Source organism: Pteropus medius, unplaced genomic scaffold (genome assembly GCF_902729225.1).
Source record: "Pteropus medius unplaced genomic scaffold, Ma_sr-lr_union100, whole genome shotgun sequence".
NCBI lineage: Eukaryota > Metazoa > Chordata > Mammalia > Chiroptera > Pteropodidae > Pteropus > Pteropus medius.
In genome coordinates, this window is record NW_024349798.1 from 17844646 (window position 1) to 17871497 (window position 26852).

Here is a 26852-nt window from a genome sequence, read left to right on the forward strand (position 1 = left end):
ACCCATAACAAAAATTACTAGAAAAGCTATCACAAATAAAAGATAAAGAGCTTCCAAGACACTGAAAACCTAAAAGAGTTCATCATCAAAAGCTAGTAACACAGGAAATATTAGAGGGACTTCTTTAAGATGAAGAAGAAAAAAAGATAAAAAATTTGAATAATAAAGTATAGTATAAGGAATATAGTCAATAATATTGTAATAACTGTGTATGGTGTCAGATGGGTACTAGACTTACCAGGGTGATTTGATCACTTCACCCTGTGTTGTCCACCTGAAACTAATTTAATATTGTATATCAACTGTAATTAAAAACTAAAAAATGATTAAAAAATAAATTAGAAATAAACCCAGTCTGTCTTCAGTGCTCATTAAAAAAATTAGCCCACTTTTTTTTTCACTTTGAGATGAGCTAAAGTAAGTGAATTAATCAATGAACAAATAAAAAATATCAAAAAGAACCACAGATTTTACACAGAATTTCTTTTTTCTTTCAACCACAGATTTTATACAGAATTTTTTTATTATAAAGATTATTATATTTATATAATGACTAAAAAATAAATATAATATGGCATTGAAGATTATTTAATTAAATGTATATCTCCCTGTAAATTCCTCCTAACTTTTCTCTCTGAAAACTTTTACTCTTAGCCATATAATCCATTTCCTATCTTCAAGAAAAATGACATTTTTGAAATAAAAATCTTGTCACTATACCTTTTTCTGTTTAATACTTCAGTGATTTTCTGGTTTTCTTGGAGAATGTTCAGTTTTTTTGGACAATTTTGTTTCTTGGACCACACTAAAAGTCCTAGCTCATAGCCTTGCCCGGTTTCTGATGCAGAGTCACCTGGCTAATGTTTCTGCTTTGATGGAACCAGGGGCTGGCCCTTCCCAGATATTAGTGCTTGCTGTGCTCCCTGCCTTGCTAATGCTGGTCCCCTATGTGACCTACTTGTCTCCTTCATCTCAGCTCTGTCATTGCTTCCTCAGGAAGTGCACAACCCATGACCAAACCCAAATCACTATTGTACATTTTCATGGCACCACGAACTCTCTTCCTTAACACTTATTAGAACATTTGTTTTGCATTTATTTTATAAATGCAAAGCATACCTCTATCCCATGATAGAACCTTCCTAAGGGCAGGGAATCCTTTTTCTTATTGTTTCTTTAGCATCGACTGTGGAAGAGGTAGTCAATTACTATATGCACAAAAATGCTCTCACTGGTGGGTCAGATCCAAGACCTTGGAGTCCCAGTTCTAACACACCACAAATGGAGACATCTTGTCCTTTTCCATTTATGCCTAAAACCTTCCCCATTCTACGAATACCACTACTTCCTTTTAAAAAAGTTGCAGAAAGATATTTTAGTTGTCTCTAAACATTTTTTAGGTCATCAATAGGGTATTTGGATTTTGGCTTTGTTATAATAAAAAAAAAACTTTGGGTATGAAATATTCAAACATTATTTAAGTCAAAAATAAATATCACTTACCGTTTTCTTTCTCTATTTCCTCTGTATAAAGAAACACAACACAACAAAACAAAAGTGTGTTAGTAAGTGCTCTCCTGTCTCTACCCACAGAACATCCACCCCAGAACTTGGTCCTCACTTAACAGTAGACATCCTGAGGTGAACCATCTGAATGTCTAGCATATACAACACAAAGGTGAACTCCTCTTGTCTGAGTGAAAAGAAATCACAATTCAAATGGACAACTACTTTCTGGTTGATAAATGTGTTTATATGGAGATGGAACAGGGTATTAAATGATGAGATCTTTTAAATGAGATCTGAAAGCTGATAAAATAGGTGCCAATTACCTACAAACTATAATCAGTCTTCCCAGGACCTCCAAAGAGGGTAGTCTAAAACTAGCTCACATATTCTCACTTTATCACAAGATTATTTACAAGACTTGGCAAATGATCTGTAGAAATTAAAAAAAAAAAAAAAGAAAAAGAAAAAGAAGAAATTTTTCTCAGAGGGAGAAGAGTCACTGGACAGGGGGTTTTGGCAGGAGGCTGGATCACTTCAACTGGGGCCAGTGAAGTGGTGGCTTTTGCACTGTCAACCTGAGTGATAGAACCTTTAGTTTTACAACAGAACTTAAGTCACATCCCCTGAAGTTTAGAAATAGGCTGTTACTTTTCTGAGCTACCCCTTAAAATGTTTCAAACCGTAGGTTGCTTAGCTTCCCTACAGCTTTGGGAACCTGTCACACTTGGTCTTGTGTTGATCTAAACCTCACACTGTTTCAGCCCTGAGAATGAACTCTGCATGGCAGCAGACTGAAGGACGGCCACGATTCCACAGTGGTTCCCTCAATCACTTCAACTGACTCATGCTTTTGAGGATTTCAGATAAGAAGAGCCCAGAAACGTCATAAGAAGTTTCTTAGGTAGGTAATAATCTACTATGTTTCTTGGACAGTGGCAAATTCATCTCAATAAATACATTTGCAAAATAGCTATTTATTAAATATTGCACAAAATGTGACTGACCCATTGTTATATGTGCCTTTGTAACTGCTTCACAGAGAGACCTGGAAATCATTACGTTTAGGTAAGAAGCAATCTTATTTAATCTTACTATTAGCCTTTCGAATAATCAAAAGTAGACTGACTACCAAGAATACCCTTAGGTACCCCTCTCTCCACACAATTTTGACGTCATATGTAACCTTGCTAAAAGCCCATGAATAGGTCCATTTCAAGGCAGCTCAGGCCAAATTTCTTCATCTGGGCCCACCTTTGGCCCAGAGGAGAAAGATGAAAAATGTGAGGTTCACATCAATATAAGGTTAAGTCAATCTAACAGATTAATCATAAGATATAAGAGATTCTGTGGCAATCAGGTGTTATATGATGTTTAAACCCTATATCAAAAAAAAAATCAGAGCTCATATTACTCTTGCCTTACATTATATCAAAAAATAAGAAGCAAAACAAACACAGAAGAAAAAAATCATAAATAAGAATCATTTTCTACTCAGTAAGCATTTGTGAACTGGTGGCCTGATCTCTGAGAAGGCCACTGACTGTGAGTGATAAAAGACACATATCCAGACCTGGTGCATATTCACAGAGCACCATGGAATGCCATGGTGAGAGGACACAGACTGTGGTGTCCCAGAGAGCACTCAGGTTCCTCTCTGAACAAGTGAGGTTTACCAGGACCCCACAGAGAAAACAAGGTCAATCAGGAAATTACCAAGGAAGCAAAGATTCTAGGGATCGAGAAAAGTAGATGTCAACACTCAGAGGTCAAAGTGAAAGAAGGTTGAAAGTGAACTAAAAAACAAATCAAAACAAAAAAAATACAAAACAGACACAGACAAAGCTTATGCATATAATATTTTAACAATTTAAAATATATAAAATTGTTAAAGCCTTTTAAAGAGCTGAATGTTGGTGTCAACACATTTGGTTGGCATCTTATCATACAAAAGACAAATTAATATTAATTATTTTTAATAATAAAGCACTCAAGAATTAGAAGAAAACAGAGGTGAAAATAAAAATTCAGGTGCTGTACCACATCTTCTTTATCCAATTGTCTCCTAATGGCCACTTAGGTTTCTTCCATATCTTGGCCATTGTAAATAACAGTGCAGTGATCATAGGGTTGAGTGTATCTTTTCAAATTAGTGTTTTAAATTTCTTTGGGTAAATACCCAGAAATGGAATTGCTAGGTCATGGAAAATAATAAAATCTTGCCATTTGTGGCAATGTAGATAAACCTAGAGGGTATTGTGCTAAGTGAAATAAGTCAAACAGAGAAAAACAAATACCATATACTCTCACTTACATGTGAAATCTAAAGAATAATAGAAATAAACAAAACAGAAACAAACTCATAGATAAAGAGAACAAACGTGATTATCAAGTAGGAGGGGAGTTAGGAGGTGGATGAAAAAGGTGAAAGGCTTAAGAAGTACAAATTGGCAGTTACAAAATAGTCATGGGACTGTAAACTACAAGATGGGGAATATAGTCAATAATATTGTGATAACTACATATGATGCCAGGTGGGTACTAGACTTCTCAAGGGGACCACTTTGTAAGGCATATAAATATCTAATCACTATGCTGTGCACCTTAAACTAGTATAATATTGAATGTCAACTGTAATTGAAAAATAAAAGTTAAAAAAAAAAATTCAGGTGTTGATTTCTAAACTTAGAAGTCATAATAGTAAAGACCATGAAGAAATATCCAAATATTTTATGTGGTTTTTAAAAATTAAAATACATCTGATAAACAGGGAAATATTCCAACAAAGATGCCTTGAAAATAGGTCATTGTAAATATGCTTATTACTTCTTAGGTAATGACAGATTGTTTTAAAACAAAGTACTAATAAAGTATTTACATTTTTGCTTTTCAAGAAAAAAGATGCCTCAGTGTGACTATTCAAGTGCAAAAAAAATTATATAATCTCTAATTTATAATATAAAAGTATAACATAATTTCAGCTGATAACTAATCATTGTCATGAATTGACAATTGTCATGTATAGACAATTAAGAAGAAGTGATACTTTATGGTATGAAAATCAATTATTAGTAGATCAAATATATTTTATATGATACATTTGTCTTTAAAATATAAACAAATATACTCACCTTTCTGTTTAATTAAGTGTTCTGTGTAAAAAAAAGATATATAATAAAAATAAGTCCACAATCATCAAACTTTGGAAGAATTTCTAGGGAAGCAATCTTGACTTAAATCTCTCAAGTTATGCCCTGGTAAAATATTAGCTGAGCATAAAATTTGGGATGGAGTGGGGTGGCGAGCGGGAAGGGAAATGGCATTTTGTGTATGACTTGGCTGGGTGGTTTCTAAGAGATGCTAAAAGGCCACATGCTCCATTATCCAGAGTCTCATTGCATCTAAATCCTCCTGCTGATCATGTGGAGCTCATCATAGATTATTCCCAAAAGCAGATCATCTGGTATCCATGAGTCTGAGACCCAAGTTGCTGGGCCATATCCAGTGAGCTTTGGGCAGCGGCGAGTGCTTAGGAGTCAGGAACAACCTGAAGCAGCCAACCAGCTGCACTGCTCTGTCCCAAAAGATGTCCTGGGAATCACAATATACAAATTTGCCCTGAATACTTTGTAAGGAGCATAATCTGGTCATAATACAAACACTACTTCCTATCTTGGAAACTGGTGTGCAGCGAGTGGCCAAGCATTTCTCCAGTTGAGGGTGTCATGGTGGGTTAGAGAGAACCCTACAAACACCAGCAGGCTTTGCAAATGCAAAGGAAGATGGTGCTCCAAGTTCATGTCACACTGCCCTCCTCTTCTCAATCCAGTGACAGTCGGTCAGCAAGCTAGATAAACAAAGCAAACTAACAAAAAGAATGAGAACAGAGGACAAACAGCAGGGGAGCTTTTGATGGTGGAGCAGGCTGTGCTCTGAATTTCAACTGAGCACCAAGGGCCTATTCAGGATTTTCTGCAGGGTTTACTGCAGGCCTTCATTTGGTACTTTATGCAGGTATTAGACAGTTTCTCTTTCCTGTAGAATCAAAGTGTACTGCTTACAGACTTGAAGGGATTATAGAGACAAGGGTCCAACAAAGTTCAGGGCTTCTTGAACATGTTAGTTAGGACAAAGAGGTGGGAACACAACATTTGATGTCCCAAGTTGATCTACATTCCCTTATATCTACGCAGACTTTTCCTCTTCTAAAATATCTCCCTCAAAATCACCTGACCTTTTAAATTGTGACCAAGTCCTTAAACACGGGAAGAAATTAAAGACTTACCATATTGTTCTCGGAGCTCACCTTTAAAAACAAAACCACAAAAAGGTTACAGGGCAAAGGTCTAACTAAACATTCTGATGGTTCATTGCTCTGTGAAGTCAGTACAGCCTGTGATGAGTGTGAACCTGTGTGCAAATTGCCTATTTGATGTGTGTGAGCCAACAGTTGTATAACAGGGTTGGGATTAGGGATCAGTTACACCCGCATAGGAAAGAGAAGATTCTTGGTTGACTGTTGAGATCCTGTGCCATGATTCAGAATGGTCTGTGACAAGGCCTTCTCACTGAGATCCTCCAAACACTGTATGCCCAATGATCTGGATCTATGTTTTAACAAGATCCCTTCCCCCATGATTCTGATGCTCGCTCAAGTTTGAGAACCTCTGCTCTATCCAGCTCTTAGAAATACTTCGATGGGCACAATCAGTGTCTGAAACTGACAAAACATAGCCACATACATAACAAACTGAATAGGACACTAGCCTTTACTTAAGTTTTCACCTTAATCTCTCTATTTTAACATGGATAAGTTGAGTTTCATGGGGACGTTCCAAGAATATACATTTCTTGTAACCTTTTCTGCTGTGTGTTCATTACGAACACCCTGCATCTGTGGCTTTCTCTTCTAAGTAGAAGAATGAAGTCCTCTGAGTTAAAACTAAAGCAACTCACCATGCTTCTCATTGAGTGAACCTAAAACACAGACACAAAAGCTTTCATTAGTATGACTCCTCTAGGGTCTGGTTGAACTATCTTTCAGCTCAAAGGAAGATGCTTTCCCAATCCTTTGGACAGAGTCAGGTATGCAAATGTCTCCCTCCTAATGGCTGAAGGGACTGTAAAGAGCCTATGTACATGTGCATACCTTTCCTATCCAAAGACAGTAGAATGTAGGGGGAAAGTATCAACCACATGAGTATTTCGGCTTTCCAAGTAATCATTACAAAGGATAATAGCTTTTCTTGTTTGTTTGTTTGTTTGTTTTTTAATGCTTGGACTATTTTCAGAATGCCTCTAAGGGAATAGTATTGTGAGTTTTTATCAGGTAAGAATGAGATAAAATTTTACTCTATGACCAGATCACATTTTATTCTGGACAGTCATCAGCATAAGCTATGTTTTCCTCATACATTTTCGTAAGAATGTATAATAAATTTTTAGAAAGGTAGTATGTGATGTGAGATAATAATTAACACGTATCAAACACATTGTGAATATAAGATCATTGATACATATGATCTCAATTAATGTCAAAATCTTGGTGGAGAGACAGATGTGTACTGAGGACCATCTAAGGGGCTAAGCACACTTTCCTCAAAGAAACAAGAGTCACACCTGTATTGCACCAGGCATGTACTCAACAGCTAGCAGAGTTCCAACACACACTAGTGCTCAATAAATGTATTAAATAAATGAACAGATAGGTATATCTCTTAGTATAGAGGTGTGCAGATGTCTTTCAGTAAATCCATTTAATAACTAATCACATATATTTTAGAGTAAGCTGAAAAAAATGTACGTATGGACACAAAGAAATCAGTTTTAAGAGTAAGGTTATGTTTGTTGACTAATTCTTTAAAAAATATAATTTTAACAAGTGAAATATATATTAATATATATATTAGTGCATGACCTCAGCTGGGTATATATGTGTGTGTGTGTGTGTATATGTGTGTGTGCATGTGTGTATATATAATATATAATATATGTAATATACATATATTACAGTTAGAGCATGTATATATGAGTTAAAATTGAACCAACTCACCATGCTTCTCTTTGAGGGAACCTAAAAAAAATACACACAAATGAATTTATTAGTAAGAATCTTCTAAGGTTTGGTTGACCTACCTTTCAGCTTATGAGATGGTATGAAGACCCTGTTAGGACCAGGTACCCTGACTGCTCCCTTCTATTGCATTGCCTAAAGGGGTCCTAAATGCATGAAGTATTTACCTACTTGTATTCATCTTCTCTACTGAGAGACAATAAAATTGTGTGTGTGTGTGTGTGTGTGTGCTGCTTGAAGCCAATAGACCAGAATTTATTTACCAAATGAGTATTTTGACCTTCGAAGCAATCATCGTAGAGGAAATAGTTTACAAAATATCACTCTTGCTTAGAGTGTTTTCAGGATGCCTCTAATGGAATATTAATAGTTTATATTAGGCAAGAATGAGATACTATTTTATTTTACAATTAGATTACATTTTGTTCTAAACAACAATCAGCATAAGTTCTAATTATTTTCATATATTATTATAAGAATTGATACCACAAGTTTAGAGGGTAGGGTGCAATGTCAGAGAAAGATTAATTCTTAAAAACATAATGTTATTCACGGTGGCCAAGACATGGAAGCAACCGAAGTGTCCTACGATTGATGACTGGATAAAAAAGCTGTGGTACATATATATAATGGAATATTACTCAACCATAAGAAGAGATGAAATACTGCCATTTGTGACAACATGGATGGATCTCAAGATAATCACGGTAAGTGAAATAAGCCAGACAGAAAAAGTTGAAAATCACATAATATTACTTATATCTGGAATGTAAAACTAAAAGCAACAAATGAACAGGACAAACAAACAGAGACTCATGGACATGGACTATAGACTAGTAGTTACTAGAGGGTAGGGGATGGGGGGATGGGGAGGTAAGTGGGGTAAAGGGGGTCAAATATGTGGTGACAGAAAGAAATCTAACTTTGGGAGGTGAACACACAATGTAAATATATATATGCCTTACTGTTAAAGTGTACAGCTGAAACTTATTGGATTTCATTAACCAATGGCACCGTAAAAAATAAATTAAACATATAATAAATGTAAAGCTGTTATTATTATTTAATGTCAAGACTTTGATGAAGATACATCTATGTACTGAGCACCATCTTAAGAGCTAGAGAAACAAATTAATAAAACAGACTCTCTTTTTTCAAAAGAATAGGTATCACATTTGCATTGCACCTGTCATATGTTTAGCAGCTAGCAGAGTTCCTGACACATGGTATCTGCTCAATAAATGTATGTCAAATAAATGAATGAAGATGTATATCCTTTATTGTAAGGTTGTAGAAAGTCTTCTTTAGTTATTCCATCTTATAACTTACTATATATACTCAGGTTTAAAATAGGCACATGAACATAAAGTAATCAGTTTTAACAGAATAGCAAGATTAGTTCACCAATTATTTTATATAAATACTACTAACAAGCTGAGCATCTATCTATATCTATATCTATCATCTCTATCATCTATCTATCATCTATCTATCTATCTATCTATCTATCTATCTATCTATCTATCTATCATCTATCTAATCTATCATCTCTCAATCACCTACCGATCTCTCTATTATCTATCCATCATCTAACTGTCTTTCTGTCCATCTATTTATAGTTATCTGAGTTTAGAACTAAACCAACTCACCATTCTCCTCCTTGAGAGAACCTAAAACAAATATTACAAAAGAGATTCATTATTAAGACTAATCTAGGGTCTGGTTTAGTGCTCTTTCAGCTCATGAAAAGATTTTCTAAATCTGTCTCTCATTTAAAAAATTATTTAGTCATTTCTTTCCTAGAATTAGCTCAAGCTAATATACTTAGTTAATAAAATTAACATATGTAAAATAAAAACAACCAAAATGGTTAACCGAATTAAATATTTTAGATAAATGATAAGCTGTGATATTTTGAGTGATTAATTTGATAAATTTTCTAAATTCACCCAATTTTTGATTTCTTCAACCAGTTTCCAATATGTTACCATCCTGTGCTCCAGCAGCCAAATACCTCATTTCTTCCTTAATAAAAGTTCCCACTCAAAAAAATTTGTTTTCAATATTGACCAAAGTAACCAAATTAACAGAGTTGGCTATATTATGAGAATGTGGGTTACCAAGTGCATAGACCAGCAGGTGATGAGAGTTGCACTTTAACAGCAGGGTATGCACCCCATCTCACTCTGGGTTTTGTTAACCTTTGATTATTGACTTTACCACTTTAAGGACTAGATGAGGTAAATTGTGTTGGCAGGCAGGTCACCCTCAAGAAACAGAAAGTAGAATAACTAATTTAGTTAACAGAGAATAAAACTAACTAGAACTATATCTCTATGCCACAGGGATAACCACATCAGGCTAGATGAGGTAGTGACATTAATAATTCTAAAGAAAGAATTGATTTAAAGAACTCCCTGACCACAGAGAAAAGTGAGGTGCAGCAATACCAAAGGTTTTTGGCAACATCAAAAAGTAAAAAGCCAACTCTGCTTGGAGAAAAAAATATCCAAATTAAGGGACAGAAAAATGACATCTCTTTAGAGGCATTTTCACCAGGAGAGAAAGGTGAGGCCCAGGCAGGTTGTGGTCTGGATGAAAACTCTAATCTGCCAAAACCATCTCACACTCACCAAGAAATGCTCTGATTCCTGATGCAGCTTGTTTGCAATCCCTATCCTCACCAAAACAAACAAACAAAAACCCAAGGACACATGCATTCTCATCATAGAATGTAATTTTTTTAAAAAAGATTTTAGTTAGCAAGAAATGTCAGAGCATTAGATTACCTGTAGGTACATAAACAATGAATGAATGAATTTTCCAGAACCATAACTTTATGTGTCATGTCACTAATGAACTCCATATATGTGTACTTTTCTGGATGCTATAGTTGATCTTGACCAGAAAAATCTCTAATGTCTGACAAATACACAGACCTAAGAGTGTAAAGACAGAAGAAGTTCTTCTCTTTAGACATTTTCTCCACAATTTTAAGTGATAAAAAATCCCAACAGTGCATTTCTGAGTTTTTAAAACTATTATCTCTTGATTTCTTCACAAGTGAAGTCACTCTTCCCCACTTTTTCTAGTTTACCTTTGGCTTTTTTAGCACGCAGAAATAATATACTGATAATTATCATGCTGAATACCAGCAGAGCCACGAACACAGCCAGTCCCACTATCCAAGGACTGTTCCTTGGGAACAAGGCATCTGAAAAACAGAAATTGTCTCTATTAAGGTCCAGATTGACATCAGGTGACTTGGCTGTTAGAAATTAATCCCCAGAAGTTTTCTCTTTGGAGATATTTGTAGAAAGTGCAGACATTCCTCTGACAACTGCTCTTCTCTTGCAGTGTTCAATCTCAAGTTCTCTCTATCTTAAACAAATATGCCTTCTCCAACTGAAGCATATGAAAAATGACATTTTACTGATTGCAAAAGTCCCACAAACAATCATTCATGTATCCTTTGTGCAAAATATATTTGGGACTAAGTATTTGCTAAGTTATGAAGAAATAAAAGAATTAAGATATAGGTTTAGGCTCTCTTTGGGGAGATAATAAAATATAGAATCCAAAGTAGTTTAGGAAGAATGAGAGGGACACTCAATACATATTTTGTGGGGAGTAGTTTCCTAGGAGAGGAGATATCCAGATAAGGCCTTGAAGGGCCAGTGGAAAACTCTTAGTTATGACAAAATAAGAATGTGGCAATCATGGCAAATATGGTGCACCGGATAATTAAGTACATCTGGAAGATTGGTGTGCATTAGGAAGAGGGTGAGAGAAAGGGAAGGAGGGACAGAAAAAAGTTGGAGAAAGAAGAAAAAGCAAGAGAGAAAGAGCATTATCAATGGGCTGTAGAGTTCTCCCTGTCTATGGTAAACCTTGTAGGAGAGTTGCAGGGGAGTGTGTGGGGAAAACCCCATGGCTTTGGAGAGTCATTTTGAGTAAGAACAGAATAGATTGGGGTGCCCGAGGTCTGATACAATTTGTACATGCTAATCCTCACAAAAACCTCATGAGTTAGACATTATTATTATATCTAATTAATAGTAGGGAGCTGGGTCAGGAAAGCCAATTGTTGCCCAAGATCACCAAGCTGGTAGGTGGCACTGCCAGGATTCAAACTCAGTTTGACAGATGGGAGAAAACACTCATAACACTCAAAGTGGTATGAGTGTTTTCCTTGGTGGTGACAGTAGGGAGAGTCAGAAAGGACTTTGGCGTGTTCCTCAGAACACTTCATCCCCTGTTGAATGCTTTTGTATATCCATACATTCACTTTTACTAAGTAAAATATTGAAATATCTTTGCTACAGAGAGGAATACAAAGCAGAACAAAAGATGTACTTTTCCTAGCTCTCCTCATAAGAGCTACAAATGAATGAGCTAGAATGTCCTTCTGGCCTGTCAGTCATGAGTCTTTGACAATCAGACCTTAATCAATAGTGACAGCTGGGGATGCAGACTCTGGAAGGGACTGACCTGCCACAGAAACACGTGCTCCCTTCTCCACACCAAGAACTGGGTTTCTTATGACACAGGACACATTTTTTGAACTTTTGTCCACTATGATAGATGATTGCACGTGAAATAGGCCATTTCCTTCTATTGTCTTTGTCTCAGAGGCTGGTGTCAAATGCAGTCCTTGCAGGTCCTTCCACTGCACCTCAGGCTCTGGGTACCACCCTGTGGATGTGCAGGTCACCTTAATGCCCTTGGTGTTACCAGACTCAATGTGAATATGAGGAGCCATACCTGTGCCTGGAAAATAAAAAAAAAGTAGAGAAAGTATGCTTCTCTGAAAGTTTTTTATCCATCTCACATTGGCCAATGAATCCGTGTTTGCTAATTAACTTCTGTGTATCTCAACTTTCTTACTTGTGAAAGTGGGGATAAAAATATACTGACCACATAGAAGTTTGGGGAGGAATATCAGTATTTAACAAAGTACTCAAACACCAAGCATATACATATTGATTGTTTTCTTTTTCCTCCCTGCCCTTTGAGATTCATCATTTTATCTGATGATTCTTAAATTTGGGTGGTAAATTACTCTATCAATCCAGCTGCAACCTGTGAAATTAAGAACACACCTCAGTTAGTGGCTTTCTGTGGCAAATTATTAGTCATGCCCACGATATCCATTTAACTCTTCTTGCAGCAAAGTGCTTTCATTAGGGCTTCTTGTGAAGGTGGGGATCCTATGTCAGTGTGTCCAACACAACAGACTTTGAGTACTTGAAATAAGGTTAGTAGAACTGAATGAATGACTTATTTTTATATTTTTAGGATCAATTAAATTTAAGTTTAAATATCAATGTGTAGATTGTAGCTAGTGTAACGGGTAGCATAGTGTAGGATAATGTATGTTATAGCTATGGACATGTCTGCCTAGGTACAGATGACATGTTAAAACATCTGTACCATTTAGGAGTGGCCTTGAGATGCTAGTGAAGGGCTGTGGATGGAGATAGCATGAGCACTGTCTGCATCACATCCTTAAAAGAAAAGGGGCCATACCCTCCCCTTACTCCTTCTTTTCCCAAGGGTGGCAGGGAGTCTTCTTCAAATATGAAAATGAAGGTTGTGCTGTAGGCAACAGAGCATCCAAATTAAAGTGACGTGGACACCTCACAGTGCCCAGGTTTCTTCATCCCTGTGCTCCTTCTTCCTGAGAACTCAGATGAGGAGAAGCTTCAGATTCAGCTACAGTGCTTTGCAGTTTGATGTATAGTGGCAGTCTTTCCCTAACCAACACAATTATACCAAAATCAAGATCAAATTCACTGGAATTGAACCATCTTTGTTGTCAGTTTAATTTCCCCCCCTAAAACAATATGTTCAAGTTCTAACCCCTGGCAGCTGGGAATGTGACCTTATATAGAAACAGCATCTGAAAACAGTAACTGAATTAGTAAAGATGAAGTCACATTAGATTAGGGTGAGTCCCAATCCAAAATGACTGATGTCTTTAAAAAAGAAGAGGGACATTTGGACAAAGAGATGGAGACACACAGGTAAGACAGCCATGCAAGACAGAGACAGAGATTGTAGTGACAAGACAGGATGCCTAAGGCTACCAGAAACTGGAAGAGGCAGGAAAGACTCACCACGGGGTGCATTGGCAGGAGCATGGCCCTGCTGACACACTGATTTTGACTTCTGGCCTCCAGAACATTGAGAAAATAAAAATCTGTTGTTTTAAGCCACTTAATATGTGGCTATTTGTCACAGCAGCACAGAGTTAGCACAACCATCTATTATGTTCATAAAGGAAAATTATCTAATGCCATCTGATGTGCATAGATGATCAGGTCCTAAAGATATACCATGAGGTAACTAGTGAATGTTGCTCTAAGCCTCTGACAACCTAGATGGCACAGTGAGGGCCTCCAGTAACAGAACTGAGAAATAGTATTTTCAAAAGATAATAGCTTTCAAAAGCAGTAGGGCTTTGTGGTTATGAGGGTAGGCTCTTGAGTCAAAGGGTTGGATCTATACCTCCTGACACAGTACCAGATTACAACCAAGCACTGAAGAGCCTCATGCCTCAAATCCCTTTCTTTGAAATGAGGATAATAACAGCCTCAACTCATGGGGTTGAAGTAAAGCTTATGCCATGCAAAGTGCTTACTATTTTTTAATAAATAAACGTGAATCACTTTAAGGAGTTAATCAAGAAATAGGCTATCGAATTCCACCACTTATGCCTCTAAATGGCCATCTCTTTTCCACCTCCTCAGCTCCTATTCTGAGTTTAAGATTTCATTATCTCTCGCCTTGATGAATAAAAACAGTTATATAAAAAAGTTAATCAGATGGGAATCCAAAATGGCAGAGTAAGTAAATGTTGTGTTTGCCTCCTCCCATAACCACATCAAAATTACAACTACAGAATAGCCATCAGTGAGAATCACCTGAAGTCTAGCTGAACAGAAGTCTTATAACTAAGGACACACAGAATAAGCCACGTTGAGACTATGGGAGCTGAGGTGAGAAACAGGCTGGCCTCAAACCCACAAGAGAGATAGCTCAGCTGCAGAGGTCTCCACTGAAGAGTGAGATGTCCCAGCCACATACCAGGCTCAGGGTTCCAGTGCTGTGAAGAGAATTCTCCACTATTTCTAGCTTTGAAAATCTGCAGAGACTGTGGCTGAGTGAGATTCAGGATGGCAGAAGTTGCCAGAGTTCCTCTTAAATGGCCCATGGATGGAGTTACTCATTGATGGAGTTACTCATTCACTTTGAGCTCCAACATTGGAGCAGCTGCTTAAAAGACAACAGGGACATACGGGAGTAACTCAATTGTCTGGCTTCAAGGTGAAGGCTGCAGGAGCAGCTGCCATTGTCCCTGTGTTGAGGCCTCTTCCTTTGCATCTCATGGGCAGGCTCCATCTTTCCTGTGTTAAGATTCCCGCCCCCTCCCTCCACCCACCGCTCCAACACATACACACAACCAAATCTGAGTCTGCATTGGTCTGGTGAACTCTGCTCACTCCACCCTGGTGATTCCCTGGGACCCTGCTGAACCTAACTCACACATTACCAGGGGCTCTTTCAGTGGTGGGCAGCCAGCTCTGCCTGCACTGCAGTCTTTCTTGGACAATTGTCAAGGGTTCATGAGCCTGAGAATGGCAGTGGCTGGTCTTGGTGTGCTCTGAGCCTTTTGCTCACTGACCACAGGTTCAGCACTAGTGCCAGACCTGAATTTGCATTAACCTGGTAAACACCACTCACCCCACCCAGATGACTCACTGAGACCTCCCTCACTCAATCTTACACCACCTAGGGCTCTTTCAAGGGCTGAGCTTTATGAGCACGCAGCAGGTGGTGGCAGGCCTTGGGGTACCCTGGGCCTTTTGCTGAGCTGCCCCAGGCTGGGTACTAGTGGCAGCTGGCCTTGGTTCACAGCATGGCCTCTCTCTCATGCCGCTATGTTAAGGCCACCCTGCCAAAACTGGTACACATAGCACATCTACCTAATACATAGAAACAGAGAGAGGCAGCCCAAATAAGGAAACAAAGAAATGTATCCAAAATGAAAGAATAGGAGATAACTCCAGAAAAAAAGCTAAACAAAATGGAGACAAACAACCTACCAGATACAGAGTTCAAAACACTGGTTATAAGGATGCTCAATGAACTTAGTGAAAACTTCAACAAAGAGATAATAAGCATATAAAAGGACAAAAAAATAACATAAAAAGAACTAGTCCAAAATGAAGAAAGTAATAACTGAAACCATCTAGAAAGAACCAATAGCAGATTAGATGAAACAGAAAACTGAATCAGCAATTTAGAAGACAAGGTAGCAGAAAACACTCAATCAGAACAGCAACAAGAAAAACAATTTTTTTTTGTTGAAAACCACATGATATCACTTATATGTGAGATATAAACCTAAAAGCAACAAATGAACAAGACAAACAACAGAGACTCATGGACATGGACAACAGACTAATGGTACCAGAGGGTGGTGGGGAGAGGGAAAGAGGGAGGTATATGGGGTAAAAGGGGTCAAATATTTAGTGACAGAAAGAAACCTAACTATGAGCGGTGAATACACAATGCAATATATATGCACCTTACTGTTAAATTTTACACCTGAAATTAAAAAAGAAAAACAAAATTTTAAATGAGAATAGTATAAGGGGCCTTTGAAACAACATCAAGAGTAACAACATTTGCATCATAGGGGTACCAGAAAGATAAGAGAAAGATTAAAATTTTGAGAATTTATAGGAAGAAATAATGACTGAAAACTTCCCTTACATGGCAAAGGAAATAGACATACAAGTCCAGGAAGCACACAGAGTCTCAAACAAGATGAACCCAAAGAGGCCCACACTAAGACACATCATAACTAAAATGCCAAAGGTTAAAGACAAAGAGACAATTGTAAAAGCAGAAAGAGAAAGACAGTTAGTTGTCTACAAGGGAGCTCTCATATGACTGTCAGATGATTTCTCAACAGAACTTTCTTTGCAGGCCAGAAGGGATTGGCAAGAAAACATTGTCAAGCACTATTTAGAGTGATGAAAAGCAAGGACCTACAACCAAGATTACTATACCCAGCAAAGCTAACATTTAGAATTAAAGGAGATAAAGAGCTTCCAAGAGAAGAAAAACAACCTTCTTAGACTATATCAAGAAAAACTGAAAAATCGAAATAGACTGATCAGGAGCATGGAAATTGAAACCATCGTCAAACACCTACCAGAAAGTAAAAGTCCAGGAGCAGATGGCTTTGCCAGTGAATTCTACCAAACATCAAAGAAGATTTAACATCTATTCTCCTCAAAGTCTTCCGAAAATTGAAGAGAAGGAAATGTTTCCTAACATTTTATGAAGCTAATATTACCCTGATACGAAAACTTGGTAAAGATAACACACACAAAAAAAAGAAAACAAAACATGTGAAGGACCTGTATAATGAAAATTATAAGATTCTATTAAAAGAAATTGAAGAAGACACAAAGAAATGGAAAAAGATTCTGTGTTCCTAGAATGGAACAATCAACATAGTTGAAATTACCTAATTACCTAAAGCATTATACAGATTTAATGAAATTCCTTCAAAATCCCATCGGCATTTTTAAAAAATAAAAATAAAACAAAAAATCATAAGATTTGTATGGAAGTACTAAAGACCCCAAATAGTCAAAGCTATCCTGAGAAAAAGGAATAAGCTCTGCCCGACTTCATATTATGCTACAAGGTGACAATAATCAAAATGGCATGTTATTAGCAGAAAAATAGACACACAGACCAGTGAAACAGAATTGAGAGTCCAGAAGCAAGCCCCCGTTATATGAGTGAAAAATTTTCAACAAAGGAGCCAAAAACATAAAATGGGGAAAGGAAAGCTTCTTCAATAAATGGTACTGGGAAAACCAGAAAGCCACATGCAAAAGAACGAAACTAGACTGTTGTCTATCACCACACATTTAAATTAACTCAAAATAGATTAAGAACTTGGATATAAGACCTGAAACAATAAAATTCATGGAAGAAAACATATTTACTAAACTCATAGACCTTAGACTCAAAGAGGATTTTATGAATTTGACCTCAAAAGCAAGAGAAGTAAAAGCAAAAATAAATGAATGGGACTATATCAAACTACAAGGCTTCTGTACAGTAGAAGAAACCATCAATAAGGCAAAGAGAATCATCCGAATGGGAAAGTGTATTTGCAAGAAATGCCTCCGATAAGGGCCTAATATCCAAAATGTATAAAGAACTCATATAACAACAAAATACACAACTCAATAACAACAACAACAAAAAATCCCCAAACAATCCAATTAAAAAATGGGCAGAGGATCTGAACAGGCAGTTCTCCCAAGAAGACATACAAATGGCCAATAAACATATGAAAGGATCCTCAACTTCACTAGCAATTAGGGAAAAGCAAAACAAAACAATAATGAGATCCCATCTCACATCTGTTAGAATGGCTATTATCAACAGGACAAGTAGTAACAAGTGTTGGAGAAAATGTGGAGAAAAAGGAACCCTCAAACATTGCTATTGGGAATGTAAGTTGGTACAGCCACTGTGGAAAATAGTATGGAGGTTTCTCAGAAAACTAATAATTGATCTACCATTTGATCCAGTAATCCCTCTACTGGGTATTTACCCCCAAAACTTGAAAACATTTATCCAAAAAGATATATGCACAATGATGTTCATAGTAGCATTAGTCATGGTGTCTGGGACATGGTAGCAACTGAAGTGTTCTACAATAGATGACTGGATAAAGGAGATGTGGCACATATATACAATGGAATATTACTCAGCTATAAGGAGAGTTGAAATACTTTAATTTGCAACAACATGGACAGATGTTGAAATAACCATGCTAAGTGAAATAAGCCAAACAGAAAAAAATTGAAAACCACATGATATCGTGTATATGTGGGATATTAATCTAAAAGCAACAAACAAACATGACAAACAGAGACTGGTAGACATGGAGAGTGGACTAGTGATTACCAGGGGGAAGGGGAAAAGCGGGGAGGTAGATAGGCATTAATAGGTCAAATATGTGTTGATGGAAAGAAATCTAATTATGGGTGGTGAACGCATAATACTATATATATATATATATATATATATATATATATATATGACTTGCTGAATTGTACACTTGAAACTTATTGGATTTTGTTAATGTCACCCCCAAATTAATTAATTAATTTTAAAAAAAAAACTAATTTTAAAATATATTGGCTAACAAATATTCAAAAAAATAAAAAAAATATATAAATATTTTATGACTCAGCAATTTTCTTGTGGGTATTGATTCAAAGTAATTCAAAACACTAATTCAAAAAACTATATTCACCTCTATGTTCATTGCAGCATTATTTACAGCAGCCAAGACATGGAAGAATCTAAGTGCCCATCAACAGACAATTGGATAAAGAAGCCGTGATACCTATATACAATGGGATATTACTCAGTCATAAAACAGAATGGAATCTTATCGTTTGCAGCAACTTGGATGAACCTGAAAGGTATTATGCTAAGTGAAATAAGTCAGACAGGGAAAGATAAATACCATATATGGAATCTAAAGAATAAAACAAACAAAACAGAAACAGATTCATATGCACAGAATACAGACTGATTATTTCCATGTGGGCAGGGGTTTTGGGGCCTGGGTAAGACAGGTGAAGGGATTAAGAAGTACAAATTGGTAGTTACAAAAGAGTCATGGAATATAAAGTAAAGCATAGGGGATATAGTCAATAATATTGTAATAACTATGTATGGAATCAAATGGTACTAGACTCGTCAGGGGGATAACTTCATAAATTAGATAAATGTCTAACCACCATGCTGTACCCCTGAAACTAATATAAAATAATATTGAATGTCAACTCTAACTGAAAAAAAGAAGAAAGTTATGACCACAAAAAAAGACATAAAAAGTTAGTAAATAAAATGTTAATCGGTCAAAATTAAAAGAAAAGATGGTTTACATTTGTCTTTTGGGATATTTTCATTTGAAAAAAATTGTATATTAGATCTGGATATCCTAAAATTTGAGGAAAAATGTGATTATGTATAAGTTTTTTGTAAAGTCATTATATTTAACAGGAATTTGTTAAAACATAATAAATGTTTAATTAAGGTGTCAGATTTGGGGGGAACAAAACAGTAAAGTTGCCCTTTGAATCATGCAGTTCTGTTTCCCTTACTAAATGTGTGGGCTTAAGGTAAGCAAATCTTGCAAATAGGTACTTATAGTAGCTGATTCCAGCATCACTTACAGAATAGGAAGGGCAACGGGGGTGGGGGGTGGTAGTCATAATTTAAGAAGCTTGGAAAGAGTATTCTAAATGTTGTCTAGGTCACCAATTTTCTAATTTGATTTATGATGCCAATGGTCAAGGAGGAAAAATGCCAGTACCAGAGAAAAGCCAGGTTTCTTCGGTTCTCCCATTCCTGAGAGTTGTCATCTGCTCATTTGAGGCCTGGGTGGTTCCTGCCATAGCAAAGCTGAATTTGATCAATTTTTTATTCTATCAATTTTGAGAGAGTTTAGTATTTTTACTCTCTTATGATCACAGTGGGAAGAAGGAACTTATAATTTTCACTAGTATAATGAGCATTTCTAATTATGTTATTGATTTTCAAGCCTTCATATTCTATTGATATGTTAGAAAATATTTTGGTTAAGTTTGCAGCAATACATTTTTGTTTGCTGCAAACAAAAATGTTGCAGTTGTTGGTTCATGGATTTGCTTACTTGTCACCTACTAGTGATAAACTAGTTAGATGTATAGGACAGTGGTGTGTGGTGACTTTAAGCAGAAAGTAACTCAGAATTCACTACAGGTCTACACACAGTAGAACTTTTATTACCCACACTCTCTAGATATTTAAACATCACAGGAAGTGAGCTGGGTATACTTGGTTTTAGGTGTGGATTAAATTTTTTCTGGAGATAGATGGGAATCTGGGGATAACTACCTGCAGGGACTATATATCCAGTGGGAACTGCTTACTTACCCTGGGCCAAACCACTGCTCCAGGATGAAGGGGTGCATTAAAGAAATGCATGCATGAAACCACACTACCGTGAAAATCAAAGAAAAACCTGAGGTCTCCTAGTAGAGAGAATCAAAGAGGAACTGTCATTTGCCAAGACTGGCACGAATGAGAATCTTTGATGTTGAACAGTATGTGTGGGTGACAGGTACAAGTGGATCTGTCTCAGGAAGGACAACCCAAGGTAATGGAAAATGTTCACCTGGACAAGGTAAGAGCACTGAATCAGCACAGAACTTTATTTTTCTTATATATAATAATGGAGGATAACATACCAAAATGAGATGGTTCTCACGTAAAAACAAACAAACAAACAAACAAATCCACCACCACCACCACCACCACCAACAACAACAACAAAAACATGGCAAAAAGAACATGCAAAGTACAAACCCCTGAAGTTAGAGAGCACAGAAATCTTTCTTTTGGAATAAAAACTGGATTACGTATTATTTCAGTATTTATACACAAACATACTCTCATGGGCCATGGGGTAATAGAATTTGCCTAAATATTCAAAAGTACATCTCAGTCCATAGATCTGAATTCATCCCATGGGTGCACTGAAAAATTGCATCTGCAAATATTGTACTACTTGGAGTATCAAATCCAGGGTATTTTACTGCTCTTAGGCAACATGAGAAAGTGATCCAAACTTCTTTGGGTGTGGTGGGCTCTATTTGGCTTAATAAAAAGGTGAGTGAAATTCACAGGCATTGTTGTAGTATATGTCCACAGCACAAATTAAGAAGTTTGTCAGAGACTTTTTCTTAGTTATATTTTTTAAAATGTGAGTATTTTTGTGCTTGGGTGGCAAACACAACTGCTCTTGCCTCTCTGACTTGGAGAAGTCATGGAAGTGATATGTCTGGAAACCTCACCTGCTGGGACATAGGAGATTGTAAAGAAGATTCTTGAACATGTCAACCATTGTTGGAGCTCAGAACAAACAGCTATAGCCACAACGCTTCAATTTAGTGCCAATAAATTTTAAACTGAAAATGCAGGTTCAGAGGATAAAGAGGAATAGCAGTGGAAAGTTGGTATTCTAACACTTTATTTAGTAGTAGAATTTGTGCAAAGAACAAAGGCATCTGGGGTAAAGATAAACAAGATGATCCAGAGAAATGATATATTGCTCGATTAGAAAGCAACGGTAGCAGCTGGCTTTCAAATTGAAAGCCATTGATAAGTGTTTACTCAGGGTTTGGGACATGTTCTAGTGTATGTTTGACTCCTAGATTGTCTCAGAAGTCACCACAGTAAAGTCTGGATCCTTGTCCAGAGGTGAGACTTAATGAAGGATGACAACAGCAGGGCTCACTCTTGTAGCTCTGGCAGTGCCTGGGTAAATGCCTCCTGCAGGGGCGGCACTCATTTGCATACAGTAGACACTTGCAGTAGGGAGCTGGCTAAAAGAAGCAACTTTTGTTACGAACTCAGAAATGACTCTTAGAGGGAGGTATGTATGCTCTTCATGATGGCAGAAATTTTATTAGGGAATTGTATGAACCAAAGCGTCTGGCTAGCAAAAAATTGGCAAAAAAGTTGTTTAAAACTTGCAAACAAGTCTCTTTGCAGTAGCCTCCTTTAATTGATGAAGAATCATGTAAGTTTCTTACTTATATAAATGTGAGTCCAACAGTTACCTGGGGCATATCCAGACTGTCACTGAAGGGGAGGGAGTATTTAAGTTTTTTCTCTCTTTGAGAGGCGAATGTTACTGGACTCCCTCTGATAGATTATAAGGGGAGGTGATACAGAAACTCATCACCTGAGCTTGGCACAAGGCCCTCTGATGTTTGTAGAAAAAGGGCTGATTTGGGCTCATGTATGACTGGAACTAAAACCTTTTTTACCCATTCACACTGGCAAGGGGAATTTTTCTGGGGAAAATGTCTGAGCTGGGCGGGACCTAAGAGAACAGACTTGCACAAGGGTCTGAGTAAAGCAAGATGCCTTAACAAGAGTGAGTAGACCACTTTTGACTGGGTAATGAGGAGTGTGGTGCGATCAGGGTCCCGGCGCTGAGTCCCAGGCCTGGGGCGGGCTGGTCAGATGCCTCCCGCTCAGGTGCAGCCCCTTTGGCTTTGGAAGGTAGACGGAGGCATGTTTCAGGACTTCAGAAAGGAGGCACCCTAGAATCCCTGCTCTCTCCTCTCTTTAAGCAATTGTGTTGACAAAGAAAACAGATGTGAATATATTTCTTCTATAATCTGCAGGAGCTGAAGGAAGCTCGTCAGGCGAGTCTCGCCTCTGCGACAGTTTTGTAGCCCAGCGTGGTGTCTGTGTAAACCCAACCATCTGCGCCCTGCAGCTGTTCCTACACTGTTGGTTGCTGACTGGACCGAAAAAGAATACAGATTGAGAGTTTCGTTGCAGAGGCTCACCTGTGACCAACACCTCGAATTTTGCTTCGTTGTAGTAGGTGGGACTCTCAAAGAAACACGTGTACTCCCCGCCGTCGGAAGCGTGGACAGGACGGACCCTCAGGGACACGAGCCCACGGGTGGCGTTCTCCAGCAGGACCTCTGCCCTTGCTCGGTAATCCTGCCTTTGCGGCTCCGCGGGGTCCTGGGGGCTTGGGTAACGAAGCACCAGACCCGGGGAGTGGGCTCGGTACCACCTCACCTCCATGTCTCCAGCGTCCCTTGGAGGGCTGAGCTGACAGGGCAGCACAATCTCTTCCTCAACCACAGCGATGACCGGCGACCTCGGTCCTATCACGTGGAATTGCCCTGGAAATAATGAATACAAGGATGTGTCATCTGTGGGCTGGTGGCAGGCATGGGTGTGACCCTCTGATGGTAGGGTGGGGCAGACCTAGAGGAAGGGTGCTCAGTCACACTGTGAGTGTGACAGGGAACAGGACACACACCCGTGTGTGACATCAATATGACCCTAACTACAGTTTAATTATCTTTCCATTTGCCTAGGACTGGAATTCAAATGCATGTAAATTACTGTAAGTCTTATCTATGTCTTTCTGAATATTTTCTCAGTAACAAAATCTTAAAGAGAATTGCTAAAATTTAAATATTTAAAGTTATTTTCTTTGCTTGTTTATTTCTTCTTGACATTAAAATGTTTTCCCAAGTCTACCAAAAACAACTGCATCTCATTTCACATTTGTTTTTCAGTTAAAGAGACCTTCACAGTTGGCAAGATTAATAAATTCCAGAGATCTGCTAAAACACGGGGCTTATATTTAAAATACTGTGCTCACTTAGATTTGAGTGTAGAACTCACTTAGATTTTTATCACACACGAACATAATGTAAACAATAAAAAAACGAAATGGCAGGAGAAAACTTTTGAAAGCGATGAGTATGAGTATTGCCTTGATTGTGGTGGTAGTTTCACAAGTGTTTGTATATGTGTTGTAAATTTTTACACTTCAGTTTTTCCTGTGGCCTCAACATTGTTGCAAGCAGGCTGAGAACACTTCACCCAGGTGGCTACGTGCACAAGTGTGACAAGGCTGGTTTCTGTCACAAGTTTCCTGCTTACCCTCCTCTGACTATGACTTAGTGACATTCAAAAGCAGAAATTTCTTTGTGCCTTTTACTTGTGTGTTTCACCCCAATAAAGTCACTTGCTCATGAGTCCTCTCCCTTTCTCTGCTTCCAAACTGCTGGGTTTACTCCCCTCATTGTTACCTGCCCCCTCCCACAGCCCCCTCACAGAATGTGACCATATCCCTAAGATTTGTTGTAAAATAAACTTTGTTGTCCTGAGCCTCTCCTATGTCTCTTCTTGTGGCTGCACCTGACCTACTATCTCAGAATAGAAAACAGCACGTGTGGCATCCACTCATCAAATTGTATGTAGTAAAAACACTGTTTGTATATCAATTTCTACTCCATGAAGGTAATTTTAAAAAAAAGGAAACTTCATAAATTTAATAGGTTTTTTTCAGTTCTGTTATAATTTTTTTCAACGTTTCAATTGTTTTCTTGTGTTTTTAGTAGATGATATTTCTGAGGTGGTAGACTGGGCTATGATTTTAGAATTTAAAGTTATCTTTTATTTGTTGACAAAATAACTATATTAATTTTACTGCTCAATAGCATGTTTCATTATAATATAGATTTTCTGTTAAAATATATGAATATTCCACTGTATACTTTTGCATTTAAATGGAATACTTTGTACTTATTTCAACCAAACCATTGCTTGGCAATCCTGTGCATTCTCAATTGGACCAATTTTCTTCTGTTAAAATAAAATTTCACATTGGAAGTAACGATTTTAAGAGCACAAACACACAACTATAAACATAAGGGTATTTGTTGAAGCCCAAATTATCTGGACACTGTGCTAGGTCCTGAGTTCAATGGGCACAGAACATCCCTCTAGCAGGCATGTGGATTTTTTCATAGGTTAAGCTTTAGAAGTAGTGTCATGTAAAACTGAACAGAATGAATAACAAGAAGTGTATTTTAAGATACCATGTTTATATTATACATACCATGTTTATATTATATTATATATAGTTATATATAATTAATTATATAGTTATATATAAAATAATTATATTATTTTATCTTCAATAAAATAGATAAAATAGAAAAGGAAAGGGACACAGAAAGATAGAGATAAAGAGCCAGGGATGAGAAAAGTCCTCAGGTTTGCAGGTCCAGGAAACAGGAAAAGAGCTGCAGCTCTGCAGATGTTCTTCTGTGAGATAAGGTTGAGGCAGGACAGGGTGAATTTCCCTGAGGGTAGGAACCAAGCCCTGCAGGGAGAGAGAAGTGGGTTCTGGGCAGAGCTTAAGAGAGAATTCAAACACACACCAAAGTTAGAGTCAAAAGGAAAGTTTATTGGAGAAGAGGTAATGCTCCATGGACAGAGCATGGTCTCCTCTCAGAGGCAGAGTGAGAGAGCCTGAGAAAGACTTAGAAGGACAGAGACAATAGAGAGAAACAAGGACAGTGAGGGAGACAGATTAAAGGCACTGACAGGGACCCAGAGTGTTCAGGGAATTCAGTTTCTATATCATTCTTAATTTCTGTGAATTATGATTTAAAAACTTTGTTTACCCATTTCCTTTTGATGGCATGGGCATACAGTGAGGAAGGATGAGTATGTAGCCTGAAAATGTAAGAATATGTAGTGTGAAAGGCCTGTTGGCAGTTCCCAGCCTTTAATCCACAGGTCTCTATGATTTTAGACATAGGGAATGAACAATTTTATTTGTGTAGGGCACCACTTAAAGCCTCTATTTTCTTGTTTCCCCTTCAGAGTGTAGGGAATGGGTTGTTAGCAATCTCAGCAAAAATCTTCCTTTATTCTGAAGGACTGGTCAGCATGTTGTAGTCTCTGAACGTAGATTGATTAACATTTAGTTCTCTTGCCTCCTCCCTGCATTAAGGTGACTTCTATGCTGGGCTCCAGGATAAAGAAAAGCATGGCTGTCCTGCCCCACTTACCTGTGACTGGCCACGGTAGCAGGATTGAGAGCAGGAGAGTCCCGGTGCTTATCCACAAGGGCTGCATCCTAACAGGTCTCAGTACTGGGGGGCCAGACATTCACCTCCCATGGATTGTCAGGGGGCAACAGTCCTGTTTTCTCGCCCATTGGTGCTCACATCCTCTTTAAAACACTGTGAACGTGATTCCTAAACAGAAACCTGACTTGTCAGGCCGCCCACATATGGGAGTGTGAAAGCAGGAAGTAAGCAGACTCAGAGCCTTCTGAGTCAGTCTGTTATGTATTAAAGGGCCAAACAAGGAAAGAAGAAAACCAGAGCAGAGCATTGATCGCATGATGAGAAAACCACTTCATAGCATGAAGAAAACTGTGACCCTCAACTCTTTTCATCTTAGTTTCTATACTTGGTTTTCTGAATGGTATTAAAAATTACTCATTTACACTTTCAAGGAAAAAAAACTTTAAGTGACTATCTTATTCTCATAATAAGCACACGGCAAAACCCAACAATGCCGAAGAATGCAGGTGGGAATCACATGTAGAGTGGTGTTTCAGCCAAGATGTATTCCAGACAGGGCTCTGCTCTTTTTTTGTTGTTATGTTTTTGGGAGCAGACTTGTTGTATAAGTAGTTTGGATATAATATGCAAAGAAACCTCAAAACTCAGTAGTAGAGAGAAAAAAATAGCATGGATGATAGAGGCTCTGTTCATCCTTCTTGTGACCAAATCAAAGTTGTGACAGAAACAAGGAGCAAACAGCAAGGGAA

General features: G+C 37.7%; 1 protein-coding gene across 11 annotated transcripts in view; it reads right to left on the bottom strand.

Moving 5' to 3' along the window:
- The window catches only part of LOC120620475 (putative selection and upkeep of intraepithelial T-cells protein 1 homolog), a 49341-nt gene extending 23010 nt beyond the window's left edge, over nucleotides 1-26331 (bottom strand). For 8 of the 11 annotated variants that reach the window (XM_039885551.1, XM_039885549.1, XM_039885547.1 and 5 more), the window contains exons 1-10: nucleotides 26083-26331; nucleotides 23041-23388; nucleotides 12071-12349; nucleotides 10677-10793; nucleotides 9229-9249; nucleotides 7559-7579; nucleotides 6463-6483; nucleotides 5792-5812; nucleotides 4638-4658; nucleotides 1504-1524 (exon numbers count right to left, since the gene is read on the bottom strand). In XM_039885551.1, coding sequence (XP_039741485.1) covers nucleotides 1504-1524; nucleotides 4638-4658; nucleotides 5792-5812; nucleotides 6463-6483; nucleotides 7559-7579; nucleotides 9229-9249; nucleotides 10677-10793; nucleotides 12071-12349; nucleotides 23041-23388; nucleotides 26083-26182 — 970 coding nt within the window. In that variant the 5' untranslated portion in view covers nucleotides 26183-26331. The remainder of the gene's footprint in view (nucleotides 1-1503; nucleotides 1525-4637; nucleotides 4659-5791; nucleotides 5813-6462; nucleotides 6484-7558; nucleotides 7580-9228; nucleotides 9250-10676; nucleotides 10794-12070; nucleotides 12350-23040; nucleotides 23389-26082) is intronic. The other 3 variants (XM_039885544.1, XM_039885546.1, XM_039885545.1) reach the window with 2 other exon arrangements.
- Nucleotides 26332-26852: the final 521 nt, after the last annotated feature.